At 45.7% G+C, this 24,406-nt stretch overlaps 3 protein-coding genes and 4 non-coding genes across 7 annotated transcripts; 3 read left to right on the forward strand and 4 right to left on the reverse strand.

Annotated features, from left to right (window-relative positions):
* The first annotated feature begins 10,835 nt into the window (after positions 1-10,835).
* On the forward strand, positions 10,836-15,217 carry LOC134497049 (vomeronasal type-2 receptor 26-like). The gene is made up of 4 exons (XM_063302765.1): positions 10,836-11,666; positions 12,162-12,389; positions 13,588-13,714; positions 14,316-15,217. Exons 1-4 carry the CDS (start codon positions 10,836-10,838, stop codon positions 15,215-15,217), a joined length of 2,088 nt encoding a protein of 695 aa, XP_063158835.1.
* A 2,969-nt stretch (positions 15,218-18,186) lies between these two features.
* Positions 18,187-18,258, forward strand: TRNAM-CAU (transfer RNA methionine (anticodon CAU)). Its single transcript has one exon. It is a non-coding gene; the product is annotated as a tRNA-Met (tRNA).
* A 304-nt stretch (positions 18,259-18,562) lies between these two features.
* TRNAK-CUU (transfer RNA lysine (anticodon CUU)) lies at positions 18,563-18,635 on the reverse strand. The gene has a single exon. It is a non-coding gene; the product is annotated as a tRNA-Lys (tRNA).
* A 367-nt stretch (positions 18,636-19,002) lies between these two features.
* TRNAM-CAU (transfer RNA methionine (anticodon CAU)) lies at positions 19,003-19,075 on the reverse strand. Its single transcript has one exon. It is a non-coding gene; the product is annotated as a tRNA-Met (tRNA).
* Positions 19,076-22,201: 3,126 nt separating this feature from the next.
* LOC134497444 (histone H2A type 2-C-like) lies at positions 22,202-22,741 on the reverse strand. Its single transcript, XM_063303104.1, has one exon. It carries the CDS (start codon positions 22,725-22,727, stop codon positions 22,338-22,340), a length of 390 nt encoding a protein of 129 aa, XP_063159174.1. The 5' UTR covers positions 22,728-22,741; the 3' UTR covers positions 22,202-22,337.
* A 400-nt stretch (positions 22,742-23,141) lies between these two features.
* On the forward strand, positions 23,142-23,566 carry LOC134497445 (histone H2B 1/2/3/4/6-like). The gene has a single exon (XM_063303105.1). The coding sequence runs from the start codon at positions 23,156-23,158 to the stop codon at positions 23,534-23,536; it is 381 nt and encodes a 126-aa protein (XP_063159175.1). The 5' UTR covers positions 23,142-23,155; the 3' UTR covers positions 23,537-23,566.
* Positions 23,567-23,913: 347 nt separating this feature from the next.
* TRNAI-AAU (transfer RNA isoleucine (anticodon AAU)) lies at positions 23,914-23,987 on the reverse strand. The gene has a single exon. It is a non-coding gene; the product is annotated as a tRNA-Ile (tRNA).
* Positions 23,988-24,406: the final 419 nt, after the last annotated feature.

Here is a 24,406-nt window from a genome sequence, read left to right on the forward strand (position 1 = left end):
CCACAACCACACTACACAAACAGCCTGGTCTATGTCACATTGTGTGCCTGCTACTCTCCTGTAATCCCTTTCTCTCCAATCTCTCCTCTCTGTGATGCGGGGGCAGAACAGATCAGGCGCAGGAGAGATTGGCCTACAGAAATTGTTTGGCTTTTTCTTTCTTTTTTTTCCCCCCCTCACAGAGCATAAGCTCACTCATAGATATCAAGCAAATCCAACTGGGTGGTACTTTCATACACTTTGCTGTCACTTAATAAATATTGCTTTGTGTAGAAGATGACATCTGATGAGCAATTTGTCCAAAACTGTTTGATGATATCTGAGAATCTCAGATCAATGTTTTGAAATATTTCAGCATCAAACCAAAAAGGAAGTTCTCTGGCCTCTCCACATGGGGGATGTTGTGAGAGCAATTTCACACATCCGTGTGACCTTATGATTATTTATCCCTTCCTACTAGGTCAGCATGGCAGCCATGCCATCTCCGAGATCTGGTCAGTGAATAGAAACAATTTGGTTTTCTGGGCCACAGAAGTGCAGAAGTGCAGCCCATTGAACCCTGATGCACCCAAAACTCTGCATACTTCTGCATTCTGGACCACCTGAAGCTTTGTTTTGTTTTGTTTTGTTTTGTTTTGTTTTGTTTTGTTTTGTTTTGTTTTGTTTTGGAGAGCAACCACATGTGGAATGCATGTAGTAATCCAATCGGTTTCCCAATGTCAGGAGGTACATGTTTAATGGCATGGGGTTACTCTTTCTCTATAGTTCTATTTTAGAGGTTCACGCTAGTTCGCTCTGAAGCACAAAACAATGACAACAACAGTAAAAACTCTGTGAAGTCTCAGTGCCATTTAACAAATGTCTGCTTCAGCAGATACATCCTCTCAGCCCAAATCCTGGAATTCATGCTGCAGATCAAATTGCCAGAGATTTTAAGGTTGCATTGCAAGAAGAAAAACAGTATTGTAGTCAAAAACAGAGGTAAAGTCATTGTCAGTCTCTCCGATCAAAGGCTCACAGAACTCTCTGATTGCAATAGCTTCCATCTCTCCAGTATGGATGTGAACAGACTTCGAGTTGCCAGAAGGGAGGGGGGGCCGGATCGGAGTGTGAACTGGGTTGGTATAGCTAAGGAATTATTGCCAAGGCCATCTGGCCAGGCGAATGCCAGAAGGGCCATCTGGCATGGGAAGGGGGGTTGCATGCTTTAGTAGGTAAGGGGAAATGGGCTAATTTAGAGGCCTGAAGTTTTAATGACAGTTTACGCGGGAATTTCTCCATTCACAACTTTTTCTTGTACTAGTCACTTCACGTCATTAAACAGTAGAAAGAGCCCGGTCTCTAGACTGTCATTGAATGAGTGCTTGAGTGTGCTGGTAATTACATAAAGTTGCAAATCCTATATTAGGGACTGTACCTGGCAGCATAAGTCCAGCTGAGAGTTACTGAAAATGATGAAGGAACTGAGATCGAAAGCAAGGGAGCCCTCACCCTCAGAGGACAATGACAAAACTCTTCTGAATGCCAAGCCAGAGGAGGAGCGAGTGGAGTTGGCAGGTGACACTGAAAGCAATGATGGGGAGGGGGAAGCAGAAGCGAGAATGAGTTAGAGAGTGCGCTCACCACCCTAGACTCCAGACATGCGGATGGATGACATGGGAATGGGGCCAGTGACCTCGAGTGCAAGGGAGACGGCCAAACGTGCCCCCAGACGGTCGAAGTGCAGGTGAAGATCCTGAGCCCAGGATCCCAGGTGACTATAACCAAATCGGAGGGTACCCTGCAGATGGTGTGAGGTCTGGAAGTCAGGATGTCTGCCCTGGAGGTGATGATGCAGCACATGTCGAAAGCCATCAATTCCCTGGTGTATCACCTGGAGGAGGGCGTGGACCCACATTCCAGGAGGACTTCACCCAACAGAAGTGGAGGCCACCGGTCTGTGACCCCTGCAGGGAGATCCACCTCCCCAGATCACAGACGGAGAAGTGGAGCCCACAAAGTGATCCGTGGTGAATCGGAAACAGGGCTGACGGAAGCTGCGGTGGTGAGGGGGACCCCAAGAGAGCTGCAGGTCAAATTTAATGCCAACCCCCGGCCACTAGCATTCTTCCTAACGAATGTGTCCATCTACATGTGAGAGTATGGGACCTGCTTTCTGACTGAATATAAAAAGGTGAGCCAGGTGGGGGCAAGGCTCAGGGAGTGGCAGCTGACTGGTTCATACAGCTGCACGATGCCATGGCTCTGGACCTTAACAGCTTGAAGGAGTTTGTGCAGGCCCTGAGAGAAGGATTTGAAGAACCCTTTGAAAAACTGCAGGTGAAAAGCACCATACAACAGCTGAGGCAGAGGGAAAAGAGTATGGCTGAGTATGCTGTAAAGTTTAAAACCCTAGCAGGGAAGGTGATGGATTGGTCAGAGACCACCAAGGTGGACTATTTTAAAGGGGGGTTCCAGCCTGAAAGATTCAGATGGGCCCTATGGCGGCTATGGCGGTAGCCCGCAGAGAGCTGGCAGCCGACCCACCGGTAGACCTCTGTGAAGACTCAGAGGAGGAAGACCAACAACCAGCAGGAAACAGGATTCACCTGTTCTGAATCACACCCATGCGATTCAGCAGGTGGAAAACCCCGGGCGCAAGACCCCGGTCTCCCAGAAGGAGGAGGATGAAGACCCATTGGTGAGTGACGATTGCCCCGTCTTGCTTCTCAGGGTAGAGCTAAAAAACTTAAGGACAAGGCACAAAGCCAACTAATGGCAATGCTAGACTCTGGCTGCACAAAATGCTTAACCCACCCTGCACTGATCAATACACTAGATCTCAAAGTAAAAAGACTCAGACAGCCAATAGTCTTTACCCAAATGGACAGGTCCATAGTCCATGGGGGTCCGGTTGAGTTCCAGACGGAAACGGTGGCTATGCGGGTTGGAACTCACAATGAGACTTTACACTTCATCGTGGCCCCCATAGCAAACTATTCCATCATACTGGGGCTTCCATGGTGAACAAGTAGGAAGCCACAAATCCGATGGGACACAGGGACCCTGAGGTTCGGAGGTAGGGCAGGGAAGGTTGTAAAACAGAAAACCCAGCAGAAAGCAAGCCAAGTGGCTGGCGTAATCATTAAGCAAACTCCAACAGTGTCAGCAGAGGCAGAATCTTTGATACCAAGCCAGTACTTAGACTTTGCTGATGTGTTCGATAAGAAAGAGTCAGACCAGGTACCCTCCCCCCACAGGAAAACAGACTATGCCATTGAAACAGGCCCAAATGCTAAGCTTCCAAAGCCTAAAATGTACCCCATGTCAGAGACAGAGAAAAAAGTACTAAGCAAATTCATAGATAAGAATCTGGCCAGGGGATTTATCAAACTGGCTAATTCACCTAGGGCAGCCCCGGTGCTCTGTAGAGCTAAGAAAGATGGAACACTGAGGCTCTGCACTGACTACCACGGCCTCAGTGCGATCTCTGTAGCCAACCAGTACCCTCTCCCCCTAATGAAGGACATGCTGTCACACCTGGCAAATGCAAAAATCTTTACTAAACTTGATTTAAGGGAAGCATACTGAAAATTCACATAAAAGAGGGGCGTGAGTGGAAAACCATGTACAATTCTCCTTTGGGGTCCTACCAATACAAGGTTCTCCCTTTTGGATTAGCTGGGGACACAGCAGTCTTCATGCAGTACATCAATGAGGTTCTCCATGACCATTTGTACAAGGGGGTGCTGGTCTATTTCGACAACATCTTAATTCACCCAGAGACAGAGGAAGAGCATGTAAACTTTCTTAGGCAAGTACTCCAGAAGCTATGAAATGCCCAACTGTGTGCTAAGCTGTCTAAATGTGAGTTCCATAAAGCACGATTGGACTACCTGGGATACAGAATCTCTACGAAGGGAGTAGAAATGGATCCTTCAGAAATCCAGCACATTCTAGAATGGGAGCCCCCCCATACCTGATGGCAATTACAAACCTTTTCAGGGTTCGGCAATTTCTATAGTCAATTCATTCCAAAATTCACCCAAATTGCTTTACCATTGACAGATCTGCTCAAAACAAGAGGAAAGGAGGAGACATGGAAAGTCACCACTCCAGAGGTGTGGCTAACTTGGACGACAGAATACCTGTCATGAGTGAGGATGGCGAGCAAGGGGCTCCCATCCAGGCTGTAAAGCGCATGCGTAGTACTGAGGAATTAGGTGGCCATTCAAAGAGAGACAGATCGGGCCTGCCTTAGTATTTGGGGTTTATATGTCTGGCTTTTCCCACACTTCTTCAGTTTGTTAGGATTCTCTCTAATGTACCAGTAATAAAACACTAGAGACCTACTCCTTGTCTCAGCGTGGTTCCTGGCTGTTAGGACAATACCAAGCCATATTCAACAACTTAAAAAGCCTATTTACTGCTGAGCCCACCTTAGCACACCGCGATCCAGAGCACCCCTTCATTGTGCAAGCAGATTCTTCTGATTCAGCAATTGGACCTGTTTTAATCCAAACGGATGCAACCCAAGTGGGCCGACCCTGTGCTTATCTTTCTCACAGATTTACCGAGCCACAAGGGAACTGGCACATAGGGGAAAAGGAAGCCTTTGCAGTAAAAACTGCCCTAACGCACTAATGGCATTTATTAGAAGGCTCCTCTCAGATCCCCCAATCAAAGGATTCACAGAAACCCTTACCAGGGCATCCCCCATCATTTCATTCTCTCCTGTTGCCAGATTGGGGTGGGTGTGTGTGAAGTTAGAGTGTAAACTGGGTTGTTATGGCTATGAAGCACATCAAGGACGCAGGGTTGAGATATGACAGGAATACCATCCGGATGGGAGAGGGAGTGGCATGCTTCATGGGAAAGGGGACTAGCTAAGAGAATGTAGTTTTAAATTCGGTTTGAGTGGGAAATCTTTATTCACAGCTTGCCTTCTATACCCTTCATTACGCTTCATTAAAACAGTTCAAAGAGATCCAGCTTCTTGACTGTGTATGTGTGAATGCTCGAATGATCAGGTGCTGACATTAAGCTGCGAATCCGTAATTCGAAAACTCTTCCTGAGCAAGCAATCAGCTGAGAGTTGACAAACCATGCCTAAACATGGAAAGTCCCAGGCTAGACCTGGACTCTGGGTACACCAAATGTTTAATACACCCTGCCCTCATTGACACTCCGAGCCTAAAAACCAAGAGACTTAGAAATCCCATTGCCCACGGGGGTCCCATGGAATTCCAGACAGAGACTTTAACCATGAGGTGGGAGGGCATACAAAAACCTGGCAGTTCATTTTAGACCCTATTGCCAACTACTCTATCATACTGGGACTCCGTGCCTAAAAAGCAGAAAGCCACAGATCGATTGGGACTCAGGTGCTTTATTGTTTAACAAAGGAGTTGGCAACATCTTTTCTCTACTCCGACAGAGGGGGGAGGTGGCTGGAACCCTTCTTAACCGCTCACCCTCACCTGACATTTTCCCACAATCTGGCATTCCACCTGAACATGCAACCTTTTTTTGTTGTCTTCGATGAGAAAGAGTGCGATCTCTTGCCTCCTCATAGAAAAACTGACTGTGCCATTGTGCTGACAGCTCCATCCACCCTTTTGAGGTCTGGATGGACCACAAGAATTTGTAGGCTTTGTGAACCCCTAGAAAGTTAAATGACAAATAAATCAATTGGGCTCAGTATTTCAGCTGTTTCAATTTTACCCTCAATTTCCTCCCTGGGAAGAGGAATTTTCTGGCAGATGCACTTTCTCATTTACCCCAACATGACAGCAAACAAGCAGAGGTAGTAGACACTGTGTTTTCTCAAAAGCAGCTTGGTCTAGCTTGCATAACGCGCAAACAAGTGGCAGCCCAGAAAGTCAAAGTGTAGACAGACCTGAAAGAGGAACTGCTCCGGGCATTGCCTAACGATCCCTGGCGACAAAGTAACAAAGCCCAGTTAACTGAAATAGACAACATCTGGTATTGTAATAATAAAATCTACGTCCCAGAATCTTTAAAGAAAAAAGTTCTACAGCGCTCACACCACAACAAGTCCTCTGGGCATTTTGTGTTCACCAAAACGCTCCATTGGATCAGACGGCAATTTTGGTAGCCGTCATTGAGAGCTGACATTCAAGCATATATTGATTCTTGTCATGTGTGCGCCCAAGCTAAACGGAAAGGGGGAAAGTCACAGGGACTGTTGCAACCCGTAGCCTCCTCTAAAGCCCCATGGAAAGAAATAGCCATGGACTTCATTGTCGACTTACTGGAAAGTAAAAACAAAACCGTAATCTGGACTTTCATTGACTTGTTTTCTAAACGAGCCCATTTCATTCCTTGCGCTAACATCCCCACAGACCAGCAACTGTCTAAACTGTTTCTCCAGCATGTCTACCAATTGCATGGCTGTCCTGGCCGCATAATTTCTGAGTGCAGCATAAATTCAATTCCAAATTTTGGCGCACATTTTTAAAACGTATTGGGGTTCAGGAATCCCTAAGCTCGTCAACCCATCTGGAAACGGACGGAGCCACGGAATGGGTTCAGTCTACTCTAGAGCAATCCCTCTGTTGTTACATTAACTTCCAGCAGGACAATTGGGTGCATCTCCTGCCCTTCGCAGAGGTAGCCTACAACACAGTGCATCAGAGCACTGGGTTCATCCCCTTTCAAGAAGTTTCAGGACAGGACTTCATTCCTATTCCAGAGCTCCCTGGGTGCCCCAAATGGGACATGAAAGTTGGGGGAAAGGTCTACCTTTCCACTAAATTTTTAAAATCTCAACAACCCTCCAAGAAACTGGGCCCCGAGTCTATTGGACCTTTTCCAGTTACTAAAATCATTAACCCAGTTACTGTACACTCAATCTTCCTCCAACTCTAAAAAGGATCCACCCTGTTTTCCACTGCAGCTTGTTGAATCCAGCTAGAGAATCTTCAAAGTGGCAACAACCCTCACCAACCCCAACGCCTATCATGATTGATGGCCAGCAACATTTTGAAGTTAAAGAAATCCTAGACTCTCGTATTCATCGTTGGACTGCACACACTGTGTGGGGAAATCATTACAGGATGCAATGAATATTCAGTGGCCCTGATTCACTGTGTCTTCCACTATGCAGGCTTCCTGGACATTCTCAGCTTCATGTTGGCCTTTCTAGCTAGGAACTTTCCAAACAGTTTTAATGCAGCATTAATCCATTGCCCTGCATGTGATGTCACATTGTTGCAGTGTTTTGCAGTAACAGCCATCAGCACCTTCCCAGAACCATTTCAATATACAGGCATTGCTTGGGCCGTCCCTCTGTATTTCCATTCTGAATGATAAAGGTGCATCCCAAGAAAAGGAGAGGAAGATCGCTCTTCCACCCCCATAAGCTGACTCCTGAGAAGTTGCAGAAGCTTCTGCCTTGTTCCACAGACTCTCTTCTGAATGAAGCCCTTTGACCCCTTAGCAGTTTGGAGGAGATGCATCTAGACTCCCTCTACATACACTTACATCTTCTCTTGGCAAGAACTTGGGATGCCCATCATACAGTGATGCACATGTCCCCTCCCTAAAAATGGAATGCTCAGTTTAGCAGTATTATGACTCCCTGCCTTGATGCATCTTTTCATTCTCATGGCATCTCCTGTCCAAACAACACAAAGGGAGAATTAAGAGGCATTAAAAACAATTCCATAAACAGGTTGGGTTCCTAACGGTTCCCAGACTAATTCTGACTGCCACTCTATGTGGACTAGGGACAGAAAAGTTTTATCTCCCTGCTCTTTCTCTTTGATTCCATCCAACAGGCCACTCGGCCAAATCACAGGCCTCCAGCTCACTTCCTCTACCCAGAAAACCAAGTGGCAAAAAGTTCCTGTGGCATTTCACAAACATGTTTGCTTCAGCATTTCTACCAGCAAAGTTACCATCTCTGTAGTTATCACAGGCACTATAATTAAGTCACCAGGACAGTCCTCCAGTGGCTCTCGAGATACTCCCTCCTGAAGGCAGTTCAAGGGTTCCAGAATAGATATAAACCTCCAATATATCATGCCCAGCTGAGGGACATTCCTCAAAACTCGTTGCAGTGTTCCCCAGCCATTGCAGGGTCAATAAGAGAACTGCGGACATAAATTGGGTTCTCAGCATTTTGCAACTATAGCACTAAATATACAGTCCTTGTGGGTGTCATCCTAATGTTTTCAGACTGCTCATCAGCCAACACCTAGTCAATTCCACAGATTCTCCCAGATTTCAATAAGTGGGACTAGCTGCATCATCCCACACATGCAAGATGTACACCTTCACTCGTGCTTCACAGTGCTAGCTCATTGGTGCTGTCAGCTCAAGAGGACAACCTTGTTGGAGGAATTGTAGAAGACCACTCAATCTCTGCTCAGACCTCAGGGCTGGGTGACCAAGAGAAAATATTGTGGTGCCCAAGGTCTTCTGCTGCTTCCTGAAATTGCAAGTGAAGAAAGAGTCTAACAATTAGGTGTTAGAGTCAAGAGCAACTCTGTCCCTTCACAGGGGACAGGAATCTCAGCATCCAGACATAGGTGAGGCTGAAAGCAAGGGATCAGATCCATTCTTGAGCCATGACTTATTCTTAAGACAGATCTCAGCTTAGGGGGCCATTGTTCTGCTGTCTCTAGTACCCTCTTTGAATCAAGGCTGCTGGGAACAGCAATACAGGAGAGGCCAATTGCACAGGGATGCTTCCTTATAGGATGCTGGGCGTTGTTGCCATATTCCTGCTTCCAGAAGTGGCCATGAAGGTACAAACTCTTAAGTGCACTGGAGATGAAGCCATTCAAATTCCTCAGGAATGGTACCAGGAGGGAGAACTTCTCATTGGTGGATTGATGTCTCATGTCCATTACTTGTTCCCCAAAGTGACCTTCAGTAAACATCCTTCTGAGGAATCGGTTGACCTCCCATTGTAAGAAATCACCCCAACCTGATCTTAATCGAATCATGCTCTGTTCTTTCCATCCCTGTAAAACAGAGATGTGCCATCATCATCTGTGAAAAAATATAAATGTACTGTATCGAGGGCATATCCATTTTAGCAGCTTGATTAATATAAATGATCGGTTAATTCAACATCCTATTCTCTGATTTCACCAAAAGCCAATAGACCAGGGCAAGCAGATATTCTGTTGAGAAATGAACCCTGTTCCCACTTGGAGAAAGAAGCACCAGCCCTAATTCACCATAACCTAAAAGGCACGATAATGTTCAATATATTCTCTTTTCTACCCTCAGTCTCTTCTTACAACCAGCAATTCATTGACTGTAGAATGAAAAGTAATTTCCAAAAACCTGGGGAGGCATTAATTATGAATGCCATGTCTCTATTTTTGCACTTGCTTATTAGACTTCTGAGGTCCACCTGTCCTATTTCAAAGAGACCACAGGGCATCTTACAATCTTTGAAACAGCAATACAAAGTGGAAACACAAAAGTTCACAGGAAGAGTAGAAGTGTGGGCTTTTCTACTCACAACCTTCTCTTCAGCCCTTAGAGCAGAAACAGCTGACTCTGGGAGGAAAACCAATTTCTAACTTTATGGCTACCTTGTTTAGCTCTGCCTTCCTCATCACTGAGATCCCCCCTCATATTTAGTCACAAATTAGCTCCACCCAGCTCAGATTCTTTCTAAAGTACATCGGAAAGGAGCAAACAGGAAAATGCTTAGCTTTTGCAACACTGAAGGGCCTCGGGATGATTGTGCAGGAGTTAATTTTCATTATAAGGTGAATGTTTTAAACTTGAAATCATAAAAAACAAACTGCGGAACTTCAGCAATGTCGCTGACATGCACAACACAAGGGCAGTCTAGGAATGCAAAATCAAAGCATATTTACCTTGTTTTCAATGTGTCTTTCTTGTGACTCTTTTCCCCCCTGATATCTCGTCCCTAGTAGCATAACCGATAGCACAATTCGATTTTGAAGCACGTCACTTTATTTGCAGTGTGGTGACAAAGTTCTACCAACACATCTTGGCTTTAGTGTTTGCCGTTAAGGAGATCAACAAGGATCCTCAGATCTTGCCCAACATCACTTTTGGCTTCCACATCTATGACAGCTACTCCGATTCACGAATGACCTATCGCACCACTCTGGACCTGCTTTTTAAATTACACAAAATCGCCCCCAACTATATTTGTGGGGCTGAAAAGGGAATGATGGGAATCATTGGAGGACTGAGCCCTGAAACCTCCATACGCATGGCAGAAATTTTGCAGCTTTTCAAGATTCCACAGGTTGGGTCTGTAGATAAAGATGGTAGGAATTATCACTATCACACAGATTATCTGCTCTTGATTTCCCCTTCAAGGAGCAACTTGATGCTTTATCAGTAAAGAGAGGTAGAATTTTATAAGAAACAGAGTAAGGTGTGGAGTTTGATTAATAAAAAGTTTCACGTGAGTATATGGCTGCTTTCAGGATGAATCCACACATACAGTATTTTAGAGCATAGTTTTTTTAAAATCTTTGTAATTATGCTAGCTAACATTGATAGATGATTGATAGATAGATAGATAGATAGATAGATAGATAGATAGATAGATAGATAGATAGATAGAGATATTGATGGATGGATGATAGGATTCAAAAAAGGTATCTCACTATTGGGGAGATATCTAAACCAAATCAATATATTAAACATCCATACTTTGAGAAATAAGTTTCTAAAATAGTTCACATCAGTCAAAATAGAATGAGTCCACCCATGCTTTCTCTCTCTTTATCTTTCTCTTTCTCTTATTCCTCCTTTCTTTCCTTTAGGTTGCATATGGCTCATTTGAATTGTCAGTGACGGATGAATCGCATTCCCCTCCTTTTTATCGCATGGCCCCTGGTGAAGCTCTTCAGTATGAGGGTTTAGTCCAGCTTCTTCTGTACTTTGGATGGAAATGGGTAGGACTTGTCACTGTAGATGACAAACATGGAGAACATTTCATACAAACTCTGGAACCCATGATCTCGCAAAATAAAATCTGCTCCGAATTCACTGAAAGGGTTGACAGAAATTTCCATTTCTATGAGCCATTTGACATGATTCAACGAACTCTGAGTCACATTACCTTGTTCACAGAGAAAACAGCAAATGCGGTTATTATATATGGAGAAAATATAGTCTTCATGTGGCTGGCCTCTACTCTAGTAATAGCCACAATGTTTCCTGTAACAACTTCTGACTCTTCACAGAAACTTTCAGCAAGAAAAGTGTGGATTACGTTGGCCCAAAGTGATTTCACATTACATTCCTTACAAAGGACTCTGGATATGCAAATGTTCCATGGGGCTATTTCCTTCTCAATTAGCACAAAACAAATTCCAGGTTTCCAGCAATTTCTACAGGCTGTCACCCCTTCTGGGGCAAATCAAGATGGCTTTATTAGAGATGTCTGGAAGCAAGCTTTTGTCTGCTCAATACCAAAGAGTGATGTTCCTGAAGATGAAGATGAAGATGAAGATGAAGAATGTACTGGAGAGGAAAGGCTGGAGGACCTGCCTGCAACTTTCTTTGAAACCAGCACGCTCGGCCATAGTTACAGTATCTATAATGCCGTCTATGCTGTGGCTCAAGCTTTACATGTTGCTCACACGTTTAGGACTGATCGGAACATCCTAAAGGACAGGGATCAAGTGCAGTCAAAGAATCTAGAAGCCTGGCAGGTAAGATTTCTTCTTTCCCAGTGCTCTTCTGAGATATTCTCCAGGATTACAACAGAGTGGCCGGACTTAATTGGTCAAGAGATCATCTCACCTACCTAAACCTCACTGTTGTTCACTTGAGTCCACCATTCATACATTACAAATGTTGACCCACTTAAGATATTGTCCTTTTCCTACACATCCCTCTTTCTACAACAAAACAACTGGTCTTTAAACCTCTACTCCCTTTCTGGCCCTCTCAACTAGATTTCCTTCCCATTGCTTCTTCTTGCTCTTTTCCAACTTCTTTTCTCAAATGTCACCAAAGACAAGCACTGAAAAGATTTTACTATCTAATGTGGAATACGGTCCAATCATAACCCTTAAACTGCTGCCGTCCTCCATACTGTTTCATTCCTGGTGAAGAAATGCTCCCCATCTAAAAAGGAGTGTGGTTTGAGGCCAGTAGGAAGCACGTCCCTTTCTCTTTAACCCTTATGCTCTTTCTTCTGGAAGCTCCATCCATTTCTGCAGAGAATGGCCTTCAACAACACTGCAGGAGATGAAATTAAATTAAACGAAGATGGAGTATTAGAAGCCGGATTTGACATCGTAAACCTGGTCACTTTTCCAAATAACTCCTACATCACCGTCCTAGTTGGAGAAATGGATCCAAAAGCTCCTGCAGGAAAAACCTTGATCCTTAATGGAGACAGAATCCACTGGCACCACGAATTCACTCAGGTACCATAACAATAACATGGGCTAAAAGCACCAATGTCACATACACTTCTTTTCACACCCCTAGCCTTTCCTTTGGCCTGTTGCTAGCAACTAGCTCATATCCCCAAGTACATTTCAGTCCACTGCTGTCAAAGGTGTGCAAAAACAGTTGTATTATTGGGCCAATTCATGATGGATATTCTAATGTTTGAGAATAGAGTTTCCAACCTGTGCAAGGAAATTTATTTTCCTCTCACTGAATGTGGGGACTGCAGTGCCACGCCCAGGTGTGGGGCTGCCCAGCTGAAGGAAGTACTGATATCTAGTCCTTCATTCTCCAGAAGGAACTCAAATGCAACCACAGTTCAGTGATACATTTCAGGCTGGGGGAGGCAAAGTCTCAAACAATAACCACTTCAGCCTCCCAGTTCTATTCAGATCCTCAAACTTTTGGATTCCTTCCATGAATTGCCACTAAATTCAAAATAAGAAGAAGAACAAGAACAAGAACAAGACGAACCACAAATTAAATTTATATGGCACCTAACTCCTAGTGACTCTGGGCATTTTACAAACCCTTAAAAAAGTATTTAAAAACAAGGAACAATACAAAAACACAAAACAGGCACCAAACAAAGAGCAGAGATGGTGGAGGAAATGACCTGGATGGGAACAAGGGAAAGAAAGAAAGGGGCATCAATCATCTTTGCCAAAGGCCTGGGCAAACAGCGTATCCTCAGGGCCCTTGGAAACACCAATAGGGTGGGGCCATTTGAATTCAGGAGGAACCTCATTCCAGACGGCAGGTGCTGCTACAGAGAAGGCAGGCTTCCGGGGTCCCAATCCATGGCATTCCTTAATCGATGGAACCCGGAGAGCGCCAACCCTGCCAAATTGAACCAGCCGGGCAGACACTATGGGGGACAGGCAGTGCCTCTAGTAACCAGGCCCTATGACACGGAGGGCTTTATAGGCAGGAACCAGCACCTTGAATTGAACTTCAACTCAATTACAAATGAATGAAATACAACTTCAGTTATGTTCCTGCCTTGGCAACATTATGGGGCATTTCCACAAGACACTGCTCAAAAGCAGGCTGAAGCAACTCTGCATCCCGGCCCTATCTCCACCCTCCTCCTTATTCCTTGGCTGTAAGACAAGAACAAAACAAAAACAAAAGGTTTGCTTAATACTGACCGCTTTCTTTATTTTTGGATAGCTACCACCTCTCTCGTTATGCAATGAACCTTGTCCTCTTGGAAGCAGAAAGAACAAGATCGAAGGGCAGAAATTTTGCTGCTACGCTTGTGCTCCGTGTCCAGAGAAGATGATATCAAGACAAATGGGTAAGATTCATAGCATCCAAATGGAACTAGGTCTGAAATTACATTTCTGCAGCCTGTATCCAGCTAACAAGAAGCTCTTCAATATAACCGCTTGCTTTACTGACGCACCTCAAGGGGGCTTTTCCACCATGTCAGAGCTTGGATAGCTAAATCAAACTCTGAAGGTGTCTATTTTGATGGCTGCAAATCAAGATTGCATAAACCAGTGTTTATTTTGCTGCTCTACGAAGCTTGGCTGGCTGGAGAATTCTGGGAGTTGAAGTCCACACGTCTTAAGACGTCACTCTCCTACCCTTTAGTGCCGCTGCCTGTTTTCCGGGATCGAAACCTTCAAGCCTCTCCTTTCTGCTTCCCACCATTGGGAAGGTGAGCCATGCTATTCCCTTGCTCAGTAATGCCACTAAACCTAGTGCTCTCCAACAGGCCAAGAAGCTTTAAATATAGGAAAATCTAGATTTTTTTTTCCTGCACATTTTTTACATGTATATTGGACAGAGAGTTACAAAAGGTTTTAGGAAAGGCGTTGCAGGGAGTTCCAAAATGCAATTCTGAAACTTGGGGAAAATTTGATTCTGTTCGGAAGCTTTTTCCTTCTTTTCAGACATGGAGCATTGTGACGGCTGTTCAGAGGATCACTTTCCAAACCAAGCTCAAGACGAGTGCATTCCAAAGACAATGAACTTCCTCGCCTTCGAAGAGCCGCTGGGCATCACTCTGGTTTCTCTGGCTCTTTTTTTTTGCCTGGTGACGGCTTTCGTGCTGGCAATCTTCATTAAGCAGCGGGACACTCCCATCGTCAAAGCCAACAATCGCAGCCTCACCTACCTCCTCCTCATCTCCCTCTTTCTCTGCTTCCTCTGCTCTCTTCTCTTCATCGGACAGCCCAACAAGGCCACCTGCCTCCTCCGACAAACGGCATTTGGCATCATCTTCTCTGTTGCCGTTTCCTCTGTTCTGGCCAAAACCATCACAGTCATCGTGGCATTCCTTGCTTCTAAACCGGGAAACGTTTTCCACAAATGGGTGGGGCAAAAGTTGGCCTATGCTATTGTCTGGGGTGGATCCCTTCTTCAAGCAGGCATTTGTGTGTTTTGGCTGGGTTCTTCTCCTCCCTTCCCAAATCTGGACACACAAACCCTGCCTGGGGAAATCATAGTGGAATGTCACGAAGGCTCCGCCACCATGTTTTACTGTGTCTTGGGCTACCTGGGCTTCTTGGCCCTTCTCAGCTTCACTGTGGCCTTCCTAGCCAGGAAGTTGCCGGACAGTTTCAACGAAGCCAAGTTCATCACTTTCAGCATGTTGGTGTTCTGCAGTGTTTGGCTGACCTTTGTGCCCACCTACCTGAGCACCAAGGGGAAGTACATGGTGGTGGTGGAAATCTTTTCTATCCTGTCTTCCAGTGCTGGCTTACTGGGATGCATCTTCGCCCCTAAATGTTATATTATTGTAATTAGGCCAGAGTGTAATACGAGAGAGCAACTAATACGTAGAAAAATATAGAACACCTTCTTATCATTTCATCACAACTTCCAATATATTCCCAATGTAGACCACTGCACCCACCGTCGACTTCACATTGGGCATTGCCCTCTTCTCTGTTTCTCTATGAAACTGAAGCATGGCTTGTGCTGTTTTTCATAGCGTAGGACACTTCCTGTATTATTTCTATGAGTGACAGATCTGGGATTTTTGTTTCTTGCGGCCTCATGATTTCCAGTTGGCTCATTCCTTGCTGGAGATCTTTGTTAAGTACTTGTGTGGGAACATGAGCTACAATCAGCCCAGCTTGCTGAAGGGAGCCGGCTTAAGTGCTTTGTAGTCCAACAGTGTAGAGACCTGGTGTATTTAATGCAACGGAGTGTACATTTTGCTTAATATGATAAAAGTATTTTAAAAAGCATGATTCTGACAGGTTTGTAGGAATTTGAGAAAACTCTTTGTATCTTCGGAGAGTGAGGATGCTACCCTATTTGGCAGTGGAGGAATTACAGGTATGACGCTTGGAAACTAGGCTAGGAAAAAAATCATTACCCGCTTGGCTATGGCTGTTCACCTGCTTCTTTGTGAGAGTACAACAAGACAGTGAAACCCCCTATTACCTTTCGGTTGTAACTTGTGGTGAGTGTGCCAGTGGTCCCGATCACATTCTGCAATTATTTTTCCTGGGTCAGCCATTTCACAGCTGTAGGCTGATCTGTCTCCTCAACCTCTTCGGCCTCTGCTCATCTGCATCCTCATGAACTCTCAGGTTGCACTGCAATCGGTTTTCTCTGCATTGGACATAACTGTCGTTGAGCTTACTGCCTCCTGAGAGCATGCTGACCCTGTGATTTAATGAATCCTCCTACCTTCCATCATAAAAAATGGAATTCCAAAATCTCAGGATTACACTCTTGAAGGAGTAGAGGCACTGATATCGTGGTTTGTGTTAATATATAGTCTGAATATATAGTTTGCCTGTGAGTTGGGTGAATAGGTATATTCCAGCTGCCCCAAATGCTGCAGCTCTTCAGGCCACCAGCAGATGGAGAAATGACACTGATATTCAACACAGAAGGAAGAGAGGTGAAGGTGTTTTTAGTGTGAGAGGGAGAGAAAGGGGGAAGGAGAGGGAAGGGGAAGGGGAAGGGAGGAAATTGCTGCCAATCCTATTTTCTATGGGAAGGGAAGGGAAGGGAAGGGAAGGGAAGGGAAGGGAAGGGAAGGGAAGGGAAGGGAAAGGAAGAAAACTGCAGAATCAGAAGGGCAAAGTAGAGTAGTCTCGAAAAGGGGATTCAAAAAGCAGCTGTTTGCAAAAAGCAGAACGGCAGAAAAGCAGGAGAGAGATGGATGCTCCCCAAAGAATGTGGAAAATTTAGCACTGAGGAGCCAGCAACCACTGGAGTTCAAAGTTTATCCGTTGATGGCTTCAGAGTAAAATAGAATTATAAATAGCCACAACAATCTGTGAACTAAACTATTTAAAAAGAAGAATGTGGCTAACACCTTCTAATATGGGATGCTATAAGCAAGTTTGATTATACCCAACATTTTCTTACTGTGGTTGAGCAATATTGTACCACTTTTTAAAGAAAATTTCTGAGGATTTATCAGCTAATAAAAAGGATGTGTACTCTTCCACGGGACAGTTGGCCCCGTTAAGGAAGAGGGGTAATATTAAATCCCAAGTACCGTCTTTTTGTAGTGAGTAGTGAAGATGGACTTGAAAGACAAAGGCCGGATTTTAAAGCCGTGATTCTTGTCCTGTCTCCCGGGACAGCGGGGACAATTTTGCCCCATCTTCTACATGATAGCACTTCAGATGCTTGATGACAGCTGTTATGTCTCCCTCAAGTCTTCTCCAGGCTAAATAGACCCAATACCTCCAAGAAGTCCTGGTAAGGCCCCTTATCTTAGTTGCTCTCCTCCAGTTTCTCACCATCCTTTTGAAAAAGTTATGCCTAGGACTGGATTCAATATGTAGGCATGAACAACACAGAACCAAAACGAATGAGGGCTTCTCTTGCTCTTGATATTCTTCTGTTGATGCGTGTTAGGATTTCATTATGATTTGCACCGGCATCATGCCATTAGCTCAAGTTCAGCATGGGAACCACCAAGACACCCAGATCCACTCTGCATTTGCTGCTTACAGTATGGCCTCCCTGATGCTATTCACCTTGCCTTTGATTTTTCTTGTGTCTGGGTTGAAATTAAATCCCATTATTCCAGCTTGCCTAGATCATCCACAATCTTGCCCGATGAGATGTCCTCTATCTCCTGCAAACGTCTGTGCTGCTAATCTGAAACGTGTAGGGATGTTTGCAAACTTCTCAAGTCCATTGAAAAGGGAGGCCTATAAATTAAGCAGCAGAGAGCTACCATGGTGTTTGGATCAAACGCTCTCCTCTAGCAGTTACATGGAAAGGGAGGGAATCTTCTTGCTGATGAAAGTTTCTGAGTTCTCTTGATCTGGAAAGGAAACACGGACCAGAGAAGATGATAAAAATAAAACAGCCTTTGAGTCTTTGGTTGAGAGAGAAGGGCGTTTGCAGAGTCCTCGACTAGCTGAGAAGATGACAATAGTAATTTAAAAAACAGCAGTCATGTTGACCCAGGGAAGGGGGTCGTGAATTCAAACTTCATTATTTATTTCATACTGAACTGGAATAGAGGCTGCACGCATTCGAATTGCAAGATTGCTTTAAAAAAAAAAATCACTGTATGGACGCAGGTGTGTCTGCAAGAAGGGGGTCCAAAAAGTCAAGATGGAGGCCACAATTATGCATGCAAAAAGGGGGGGTTGATTGCATATCCGTGGCCCCCACCCACCCTGATTTTCCTGTGGACATCCCTGTATGGACAGCAGTCGAAACTGTTCCCTTCAAGGAGAACACGGCTGTTTAAGAGGTAGGAAAAGACCTTTCTTACGATGCTGACCAGCAGAAGCAGGCCCTTTTGTATGATTGTAATTCCCTTACCTTGGGCACAGCAGAGTGGCGCAGCGGAAGCGTGCTGGGCCCATAACCCAGAGGTCGATGGATCGAAACCATCCTCTGCTAGTCGTTTTCCTGCCCTTTAAGGGCCTTCCATCAACCCCGTATTTCTTCATCTTGTTTGCAGCTCTTTTCCGACGCAGCTTTAGCCCTCTTTTCCGTCCCTGAACGTCCGATCATCAACGGGATGGATTCATCTTTCAATTAATGTAAAACAGCTTGGCAGGAGGGTGGAATTACAACGAGAGACGTTTACTTTGCGACCTCTCACGGCCAAAGCACGCTTTTTAAAAAATATGTAGTCCAAACCATCACTCTACGGTGGTGGTGGTGGCGATTTCAAAGAAGGTGTGAGGAAACAAAAGCTGTGCGCCCAACGTGGGGCTCGAACCCACGACCCTGAGATTAAGAGTCTCATGCTCTACCGACTGAGCTAGCCGGGCTGTTACTTGATCGTTCCGTTTCCATCAATCTACTCCGACCGAGTTCAGGCATTGCAACGGGAGGGAGCAAATGGTGCTCCGAAGGAAGCGGCTGGATCCTTTTCTCAGGTTGACGAAACAATGTTTTCAGCTAACTTGCAACCCTGCACAAGATCCCGCTGGGGGGGGGAGGGGGGCGGTGTGACTCCCATCACCCCCTCCCTGCCCTATTAAATCAAAAAGCTGGAAAACTCACTGCTAAATGTTAGAAGACTCAAGGGGAATATGAGCTGCATGCTGTAATTTCGGCGTAGCGAGACGTCTTATGTTTAAAGCGCCGCTAAAATAAAGAGAACACCACCCCCCGGGAAAAAAAAAAAAAAAAGCATGCCCTCTCTGAGGCTCGAACTCAGGACCTTCAGATTATGAGACTGACGCGCTGCCTACTGCGCTAAGAAGGCACATGACGCAACGTGTCGGCATCTTCAACCTGGAAGATACAATGATGTTCTATTTCCTTCTTAGAGGCAAGGGATAGGCGGGTGAAATCGCCTTTGGAAGTACACTGATCCTTCCCTCTTGGACCCTAAAGGATTGCTGAGCCTAGAAGATGTCCTAGCCACCCCTATTCTACATCGATTGCCCTGGTTCACATTGTTAGGTTGCAAATCATGTCTGCGTTGATTGGCTTTCTTTCTCAGCCTTTCCACTCGGATGCAAAACTCAAGTTACTTTTTACTGATTTATATCTTGATGGCTTGGAAGTTTCTGTTCTTTTTGCTGCACTGTTTTGTGTGCAGCCAGAGTTGTTGATAGCACAGGGGTGGCTAGAAGTCTTTTTAAATAAGTCAATGGAGCGAACAAGAATTGGAAGGATTAAATTAGGAGTAAACCCAGAGCGGGATTTCTCAACCAGGGTTCTGTGGAAGCCTAGGGTTCCGTGAGAGGTCACTAGGGTCCCCTGGGAGATCACAATTTATTTTAAAAATTATTTCAAATTCAGGCAACTTCACATTCAAGAGGCAAGTTTCATTCTGATTTTTAGTTTCAGAACACTGAATGCATATATACAGGTCTACCCATGAAGCAAATATATTTTTGTAACTTCGGCCTATATTTGAGCCTCAATGTGCAGGGGTACCCCTGGGCCTGAAAAATATTTCAAAGGTTCCTCTGGGGTCAAAAGGTTGAGAAAGGCTGACCCAGACTGTCTGATGCAAATGACCAGGCTCAAATTATCGTACTTTGGGACATTATGTGAAGACCTAGCTCTCTGGAGAAGGCTCTAATGCTGGGAAAGGTGGCAGGAAAATAAAGAGGATGACCAGCAGCAAGGCAATGGACTCAGTTACAGTGGTGGTGAGTGTCCTGTTGGGAGACTTGAAAGAACAGGTTGAGGATAAATTGTCATAAAGAAAATCTATCTGTGTAGTCACTAGCAGTCAAAAATGACTTGATGGCACATAATCAGTATCTATAGCTTAGCTAATAACAAAGAAATAAGTAACTTAAAAAATTGTCTCCATCAATCAAAAGAATCTCAGAGGCCCAAATGCAAGTCCACTCCTGGGCCAGCTCTTCTCCCAGCCTGGCCCACCTCACAGGGCTGTTGGCAGGGAGAGAAGTAGGGGAGTGCTACCTATGCTGTGTCAAGCTTTTAGCTGTAACACAGGAATCTCTTTAACCAAATCAATCCAAATAAAATAAGTTGCATGCCAAGCTACTGGTATTTGGGTCAGCAATAAGTCCCTTTAAAGATAATAGGATGAAACAGGAAGAGAAAGGAGTAACAAATACTTTTTTGGTACAAATCCTGGTCACATTAGCCAGCAAGTATCTGTGTATTCTAATAACTTCAGCAACTTTAAGATGTGTGGACTCCAACTCCCAGAATTCCTCAGCCAGCCATGCTGGCTGGGGAATTCTGGGAGCTGGAGTCCACACATCTTAAAGTTGCTGAAGTTGAGAAACATCACTGTCTTCCTTTTTAAATTGTGAATCACTATAAAATATTTTTAAAATACACAATTTGGTCTCTGAGGAACAAAGCAGATCTGTTTCTCCCCTTCATGCATGGAAGCAAAGGAGCATTTGCTCTCCTCGCCGGCAGCTGCGGCCTGCTGAAACTGTTCCCTCTGTTCAAAATTCCCGCGCTTGCAAAATTCCCGCTTTGACTGACTCAAACTCCTTTTCAAAAATTTCCGCGCCGGCTTTATGGGAGCCAATCGGCTTCCTCCCTTGACTTTGCACGACGCGGAGGATTTTGAACAGGGGCGGAAAACAAGGCGCCTTATTGGAAAGTTGCAGGAGCCGCCGTGCTAGTCTGTGGCAGCCTAAAATCTGGAGGAGCCGCACCGCGCCTTTTCCAACCAGCATCTCGCAAATGCTTATGCTTTTCAATAAAATGTGTCCGTCCGAAAAGGCTGACTCCTGATTCATTCGAAAGTTGTAAGGCTCCCCTTAAGACTAATTTAATGTAACTTTGTGGCCTCTTCTTTTAAACATCCGCTTGAAATAAGAAACATGTTACCAGTCTCTCTCTCGGATGCTTGCTAAGTGAGCCGAATGGCCTTGAAGGCATATCTTACACCTAAACTCGTTAACCTCGTCTAACGAACTACGGGTTGAATTCACACATCTTTGTTCTCTTGAGTTAATCGTCATCCGGATTGCCGCAGAACATGGAACCAGGAGTTAAGCAAAGGGACCATTAAAAAAAAACCAACGAAAGCTAATCAAGCTTGGTGTCCTGGGCTAATGTCGCCGCTAAGTTTCTGCGCGATCTAGTCAAGGGTGTTGTGTGAACAAGGCCATGGATGGCATGAATGGAACCGGGCAGCAATATGGGTTTCTAAGTCCACTGCGTCACTTTGTTGGAAGGAAAACTTACCAAGGGTTCGTCCCGAGCTCGGGATGAAGAAACCCGGGCGGTTGCTTGAGCAGAGGTAAAAGTTAATTTTCCAAGAGCATGTGCAGAGTGTGTTGATTGAGGGTGGCCACACGTGTGTTTCCCCACCAGCCCCTTCTATAGAGATGTAGACCTTTTGATGTTTATGGCGGGTTTATGGCAAGTGAGAGAGACGGCGGCTGCTTTCGCTGGATTTCGCACTCACGTCCGTTTCAGGGACTCTGTCCGAGGATTCTAACCGAACAAAGCCTACAGGCATTTTTGTGATCGCCCCCCTGACGCTTTGTGCTCCTTTGACCAATTAAGGCTCTCTCTACCGGGGTGTTCTCCGTCTGCCGGGTCTTGTTTGATATTCTAAGGCGAATCCTTTTTGTATTTATGCTGTTTCTTGCCTTTCCTGTCCTGATCAGCTTATGGAGGTGATTTCAGTGGGAAGTGTTCCTAGGCTGTTTCCTCAAATAATTCTAACACTTTAAAAGTAGTTGGGAAACTCAGTTTTGAGTTGCTCAGAAAGGGCATACTGTCCCTATGCTTTGGGTAAAAACATAGGTAGCAAGTTTATTTGGCTTAGCTCGAAAAAAAACCGGAGCGCGGCTCGGAGTGGGCGGGGACCCGCGGAAAAAATCCAGCCTGACTGCTAAGCCCCCAGGAGAACTTTTTTGTTATTGCCACAAAATCACCAGGGTTCCTGCTGGAAGTTAACCTCCACCCACTCCAAGTTCTGTTCTCCCCAGCTCTTTCCATGAAAGCGTGGGTGGCTCTTAAAAGAGCCTTTGGGTGTCGTTGCGGGCGGGCGGCGGTGGCGGCGGGCGGGCTCACTTGCCCTTCGCCTTGTGGCTCTCGGTCTTCTTGGGCAGCAGGACGGCCTGGATGTTGGGCAGGACGCCCCCCTGGGCGATGGTCACCTTGCCCAGCAGCTTGTTCAGCTCCTCGTCGTTGCGGATGGCCAGCTGCAAGTGGCGCGGGATGATGCGCGTCTTCTTGTTGTCCCGCGCCGCGTTGCCCGCCAGCTCCAGGATCTCGGCCGTCAGGTACTCCAGCACCGCGGCCAGGTAGACGGGCGCCCCGGCCCCGACGCGCTCCGCGTAGTTGCCCTTGCGCAGCAGCCGGTGCACGCGGCCCACGGGGAACTGCAGCCCGGCGCGGGACGAGCGCGTCTTGGCCTTGGCCCGCGCCTTGCCGCCTTGCTTTCCGCGTCCGGACATTCTGGTTCAATTCAGCGAAGCACAAAGAAACAAAAACAATCTTCGAAATGTGGAATAAAAAACCCGCCTTGTCCCGCTCTTTATATACTTTTTCTAGGTCTTGCAAATCCTTCTTTTGATTGGTCAACCTTAGCCTCCAGCGTCCAATGACCTTGGGACTCCGGACTAACCAATACCAAAAGGACTTCTGTGAAATCAGCCAACAGGAGAGAACGATGCCTAGCCGTCGACCAATGAGAACGCATCGTCCGGAAAACCAAAATTCCGAAGAGTTTTTTCCTCTTCCTTTTGCGTCAATGCGGCTGTTAGCCAATAGCAACGAGAGCATTTTAGGCGCCTTATTTGCATATCGGCCCTATAAATAGAAGGCTGGCGGCTAAGTTCAGTTTATTTTCTGCTGTTGTGCCACGGCGCGAGTAGAACAAAAAATGCCCGAGCCGGCCAAGTCCGCGCCGGTGCCCAAGAAGGGCTCCAAGAAGGCCATCACCAAGACGCAGAAGAAGGGCGACAAGAAGCGCAAGAAGAGCCGCAAGGAGAGCTACTCCATCTACGTGTACAAGGTGCTGAAGCAGGTCCACCCGGACACGGGCATCTCCTCCAAGGCCATGAGCATCATGAACTCCTTCGTCAACGACATCTTCGAGCGCATCGCGGCCGAGGCCTCCCGCCTGGCGCACTACAACAAGCGCTCCACCATCACCTCCCGCGAGATCCAGACGGCCGTGCGCCTGCTGCTGCCCGGCGAGCTGGCCAAGCACGCCGTCTCCGAGGGCACCAAGGCCGTCACCAAGTATACCAGCTCCAAGTAGCGCCTCTTGCCCGCGGAGCAAAAAGTTCCCAATCCAAGTACCAAAGGCTCTTCTAAGAGCCACCCACTTGGCCCAAGGAGGAGCTGCTGTTACTGCAGTGACGTTCGGGCTCATCGGATAAAAACGATCAGTAACCTTGTAGCATTTCAAAGGATGAATATATCCCCTGAAGTTCTAAGGGAGGAAAGTCATCTTCCTTAACTAGCTGAATTGGTAAACTAGGAAGGTAAGTTAGGTTTCCAGTTGGCTTAAAGTCATGGGGGCTGTCGTCTTCACGTATATGGATGATGCCCCGAGGAGAAATGTCTTAGGCCCAAATTGAATTAAACCTGCTTTGAAGCAGCCTCCAATTGTCTTCATTTTTAAAAAGAACCCACTGGCCCGTACGGGGATCGAACCCGCGACCTTGGCGTTATTAGCACCACGCTCTAACCAACTGAGCTAACCGGCCAGCCGTGGTTTGAGTTTACTTAACCCCCTAGTGAAGCTAATCAAGCCGAATTATACTCTAAACTGCACCGTTCAATAGTATTACATGGTCACATCACATTGGTCAATTCGGATTCCTTGAACCCCTTGCCCTAAGCACTTTCCATCCTGATTGCTGCAGCACATTTTAAAACACCAGACTCTATAGAAACCCTTTAGTATTTTTTTTATTTTAAATCCTATTCATCCTCAAATGAAATTCTATTCATCCTCTGTTGAAAAATGCAAAATACCAATGAAATAAACCCAATTAAAGCTGATCCTTAAAATGAGTAAGAATTTAAAGTAGAAAATAAAAGCTTTCCCTTTTTCCTAAATATTGAGAGTAGGACTCCTGTTAAAACTGCAGGAGAAGGTCCTTTCCCACATACTCAGCAATAG

The sequence above is a fragment of the Candoia aspera genome, chromosome 4 (assembly GCF_035149785.1).
Source record: "Candoia aspera isolate rCanAsp1 chromosome 4, rCanAsp1.hap2, whole genome shotgun sequence".
Classification (NCBI taxonomy): domain Eukaryota; kingdom Metazoa; phylum Chordata; class Lepidosauria; order Squamata; family Boidae; genus Candoia; species Candoia aspera.

What these genes read in the sequence shown, in the direction of transcription:
- LOC134497049 (XM_063302765.1), top strand. Translation starts at nt 10,836, where the DNA reads ATGGCCCCTGGTGAAGCTCTTCAGTATGAGGGTTTAGTCCAGCTTCTT. An exon ending in AGAATCTAGAAGCCTGGCAG is followed by an intron (nt 11,667 to 12,161) that starts GTAAGATTTCTT and finishes TTCTTCTGGAAG; the next exon opens with CTCCATCCATTTCTGCAGAG. An exon ending in GGCACCACGAATTCACTCAG is followed by an intron (nt 12,390 to 13,587) that starts GTACCATAACAA and finishes ATTTTTGGATAG; the next exon opens with CTACCACCTCTCTCGTTATG.
- LOC134497444 (XM_063303104.1), bottom strand. Translation starts at nt 22,727, where the DNA reads ATGTCCGGACGCGGAAAGCAAGGCGGCAAGGCGCGGGCCAAGGCCAAG.
- LOC134497445 (XM_063303105.1), top strand. Translation starts at nt 23,156, where the DNA reads ATGCCCGAGCCGGCCAAGTCCGCGCCGGTGCCCAAGAAGGGCTCCAAG.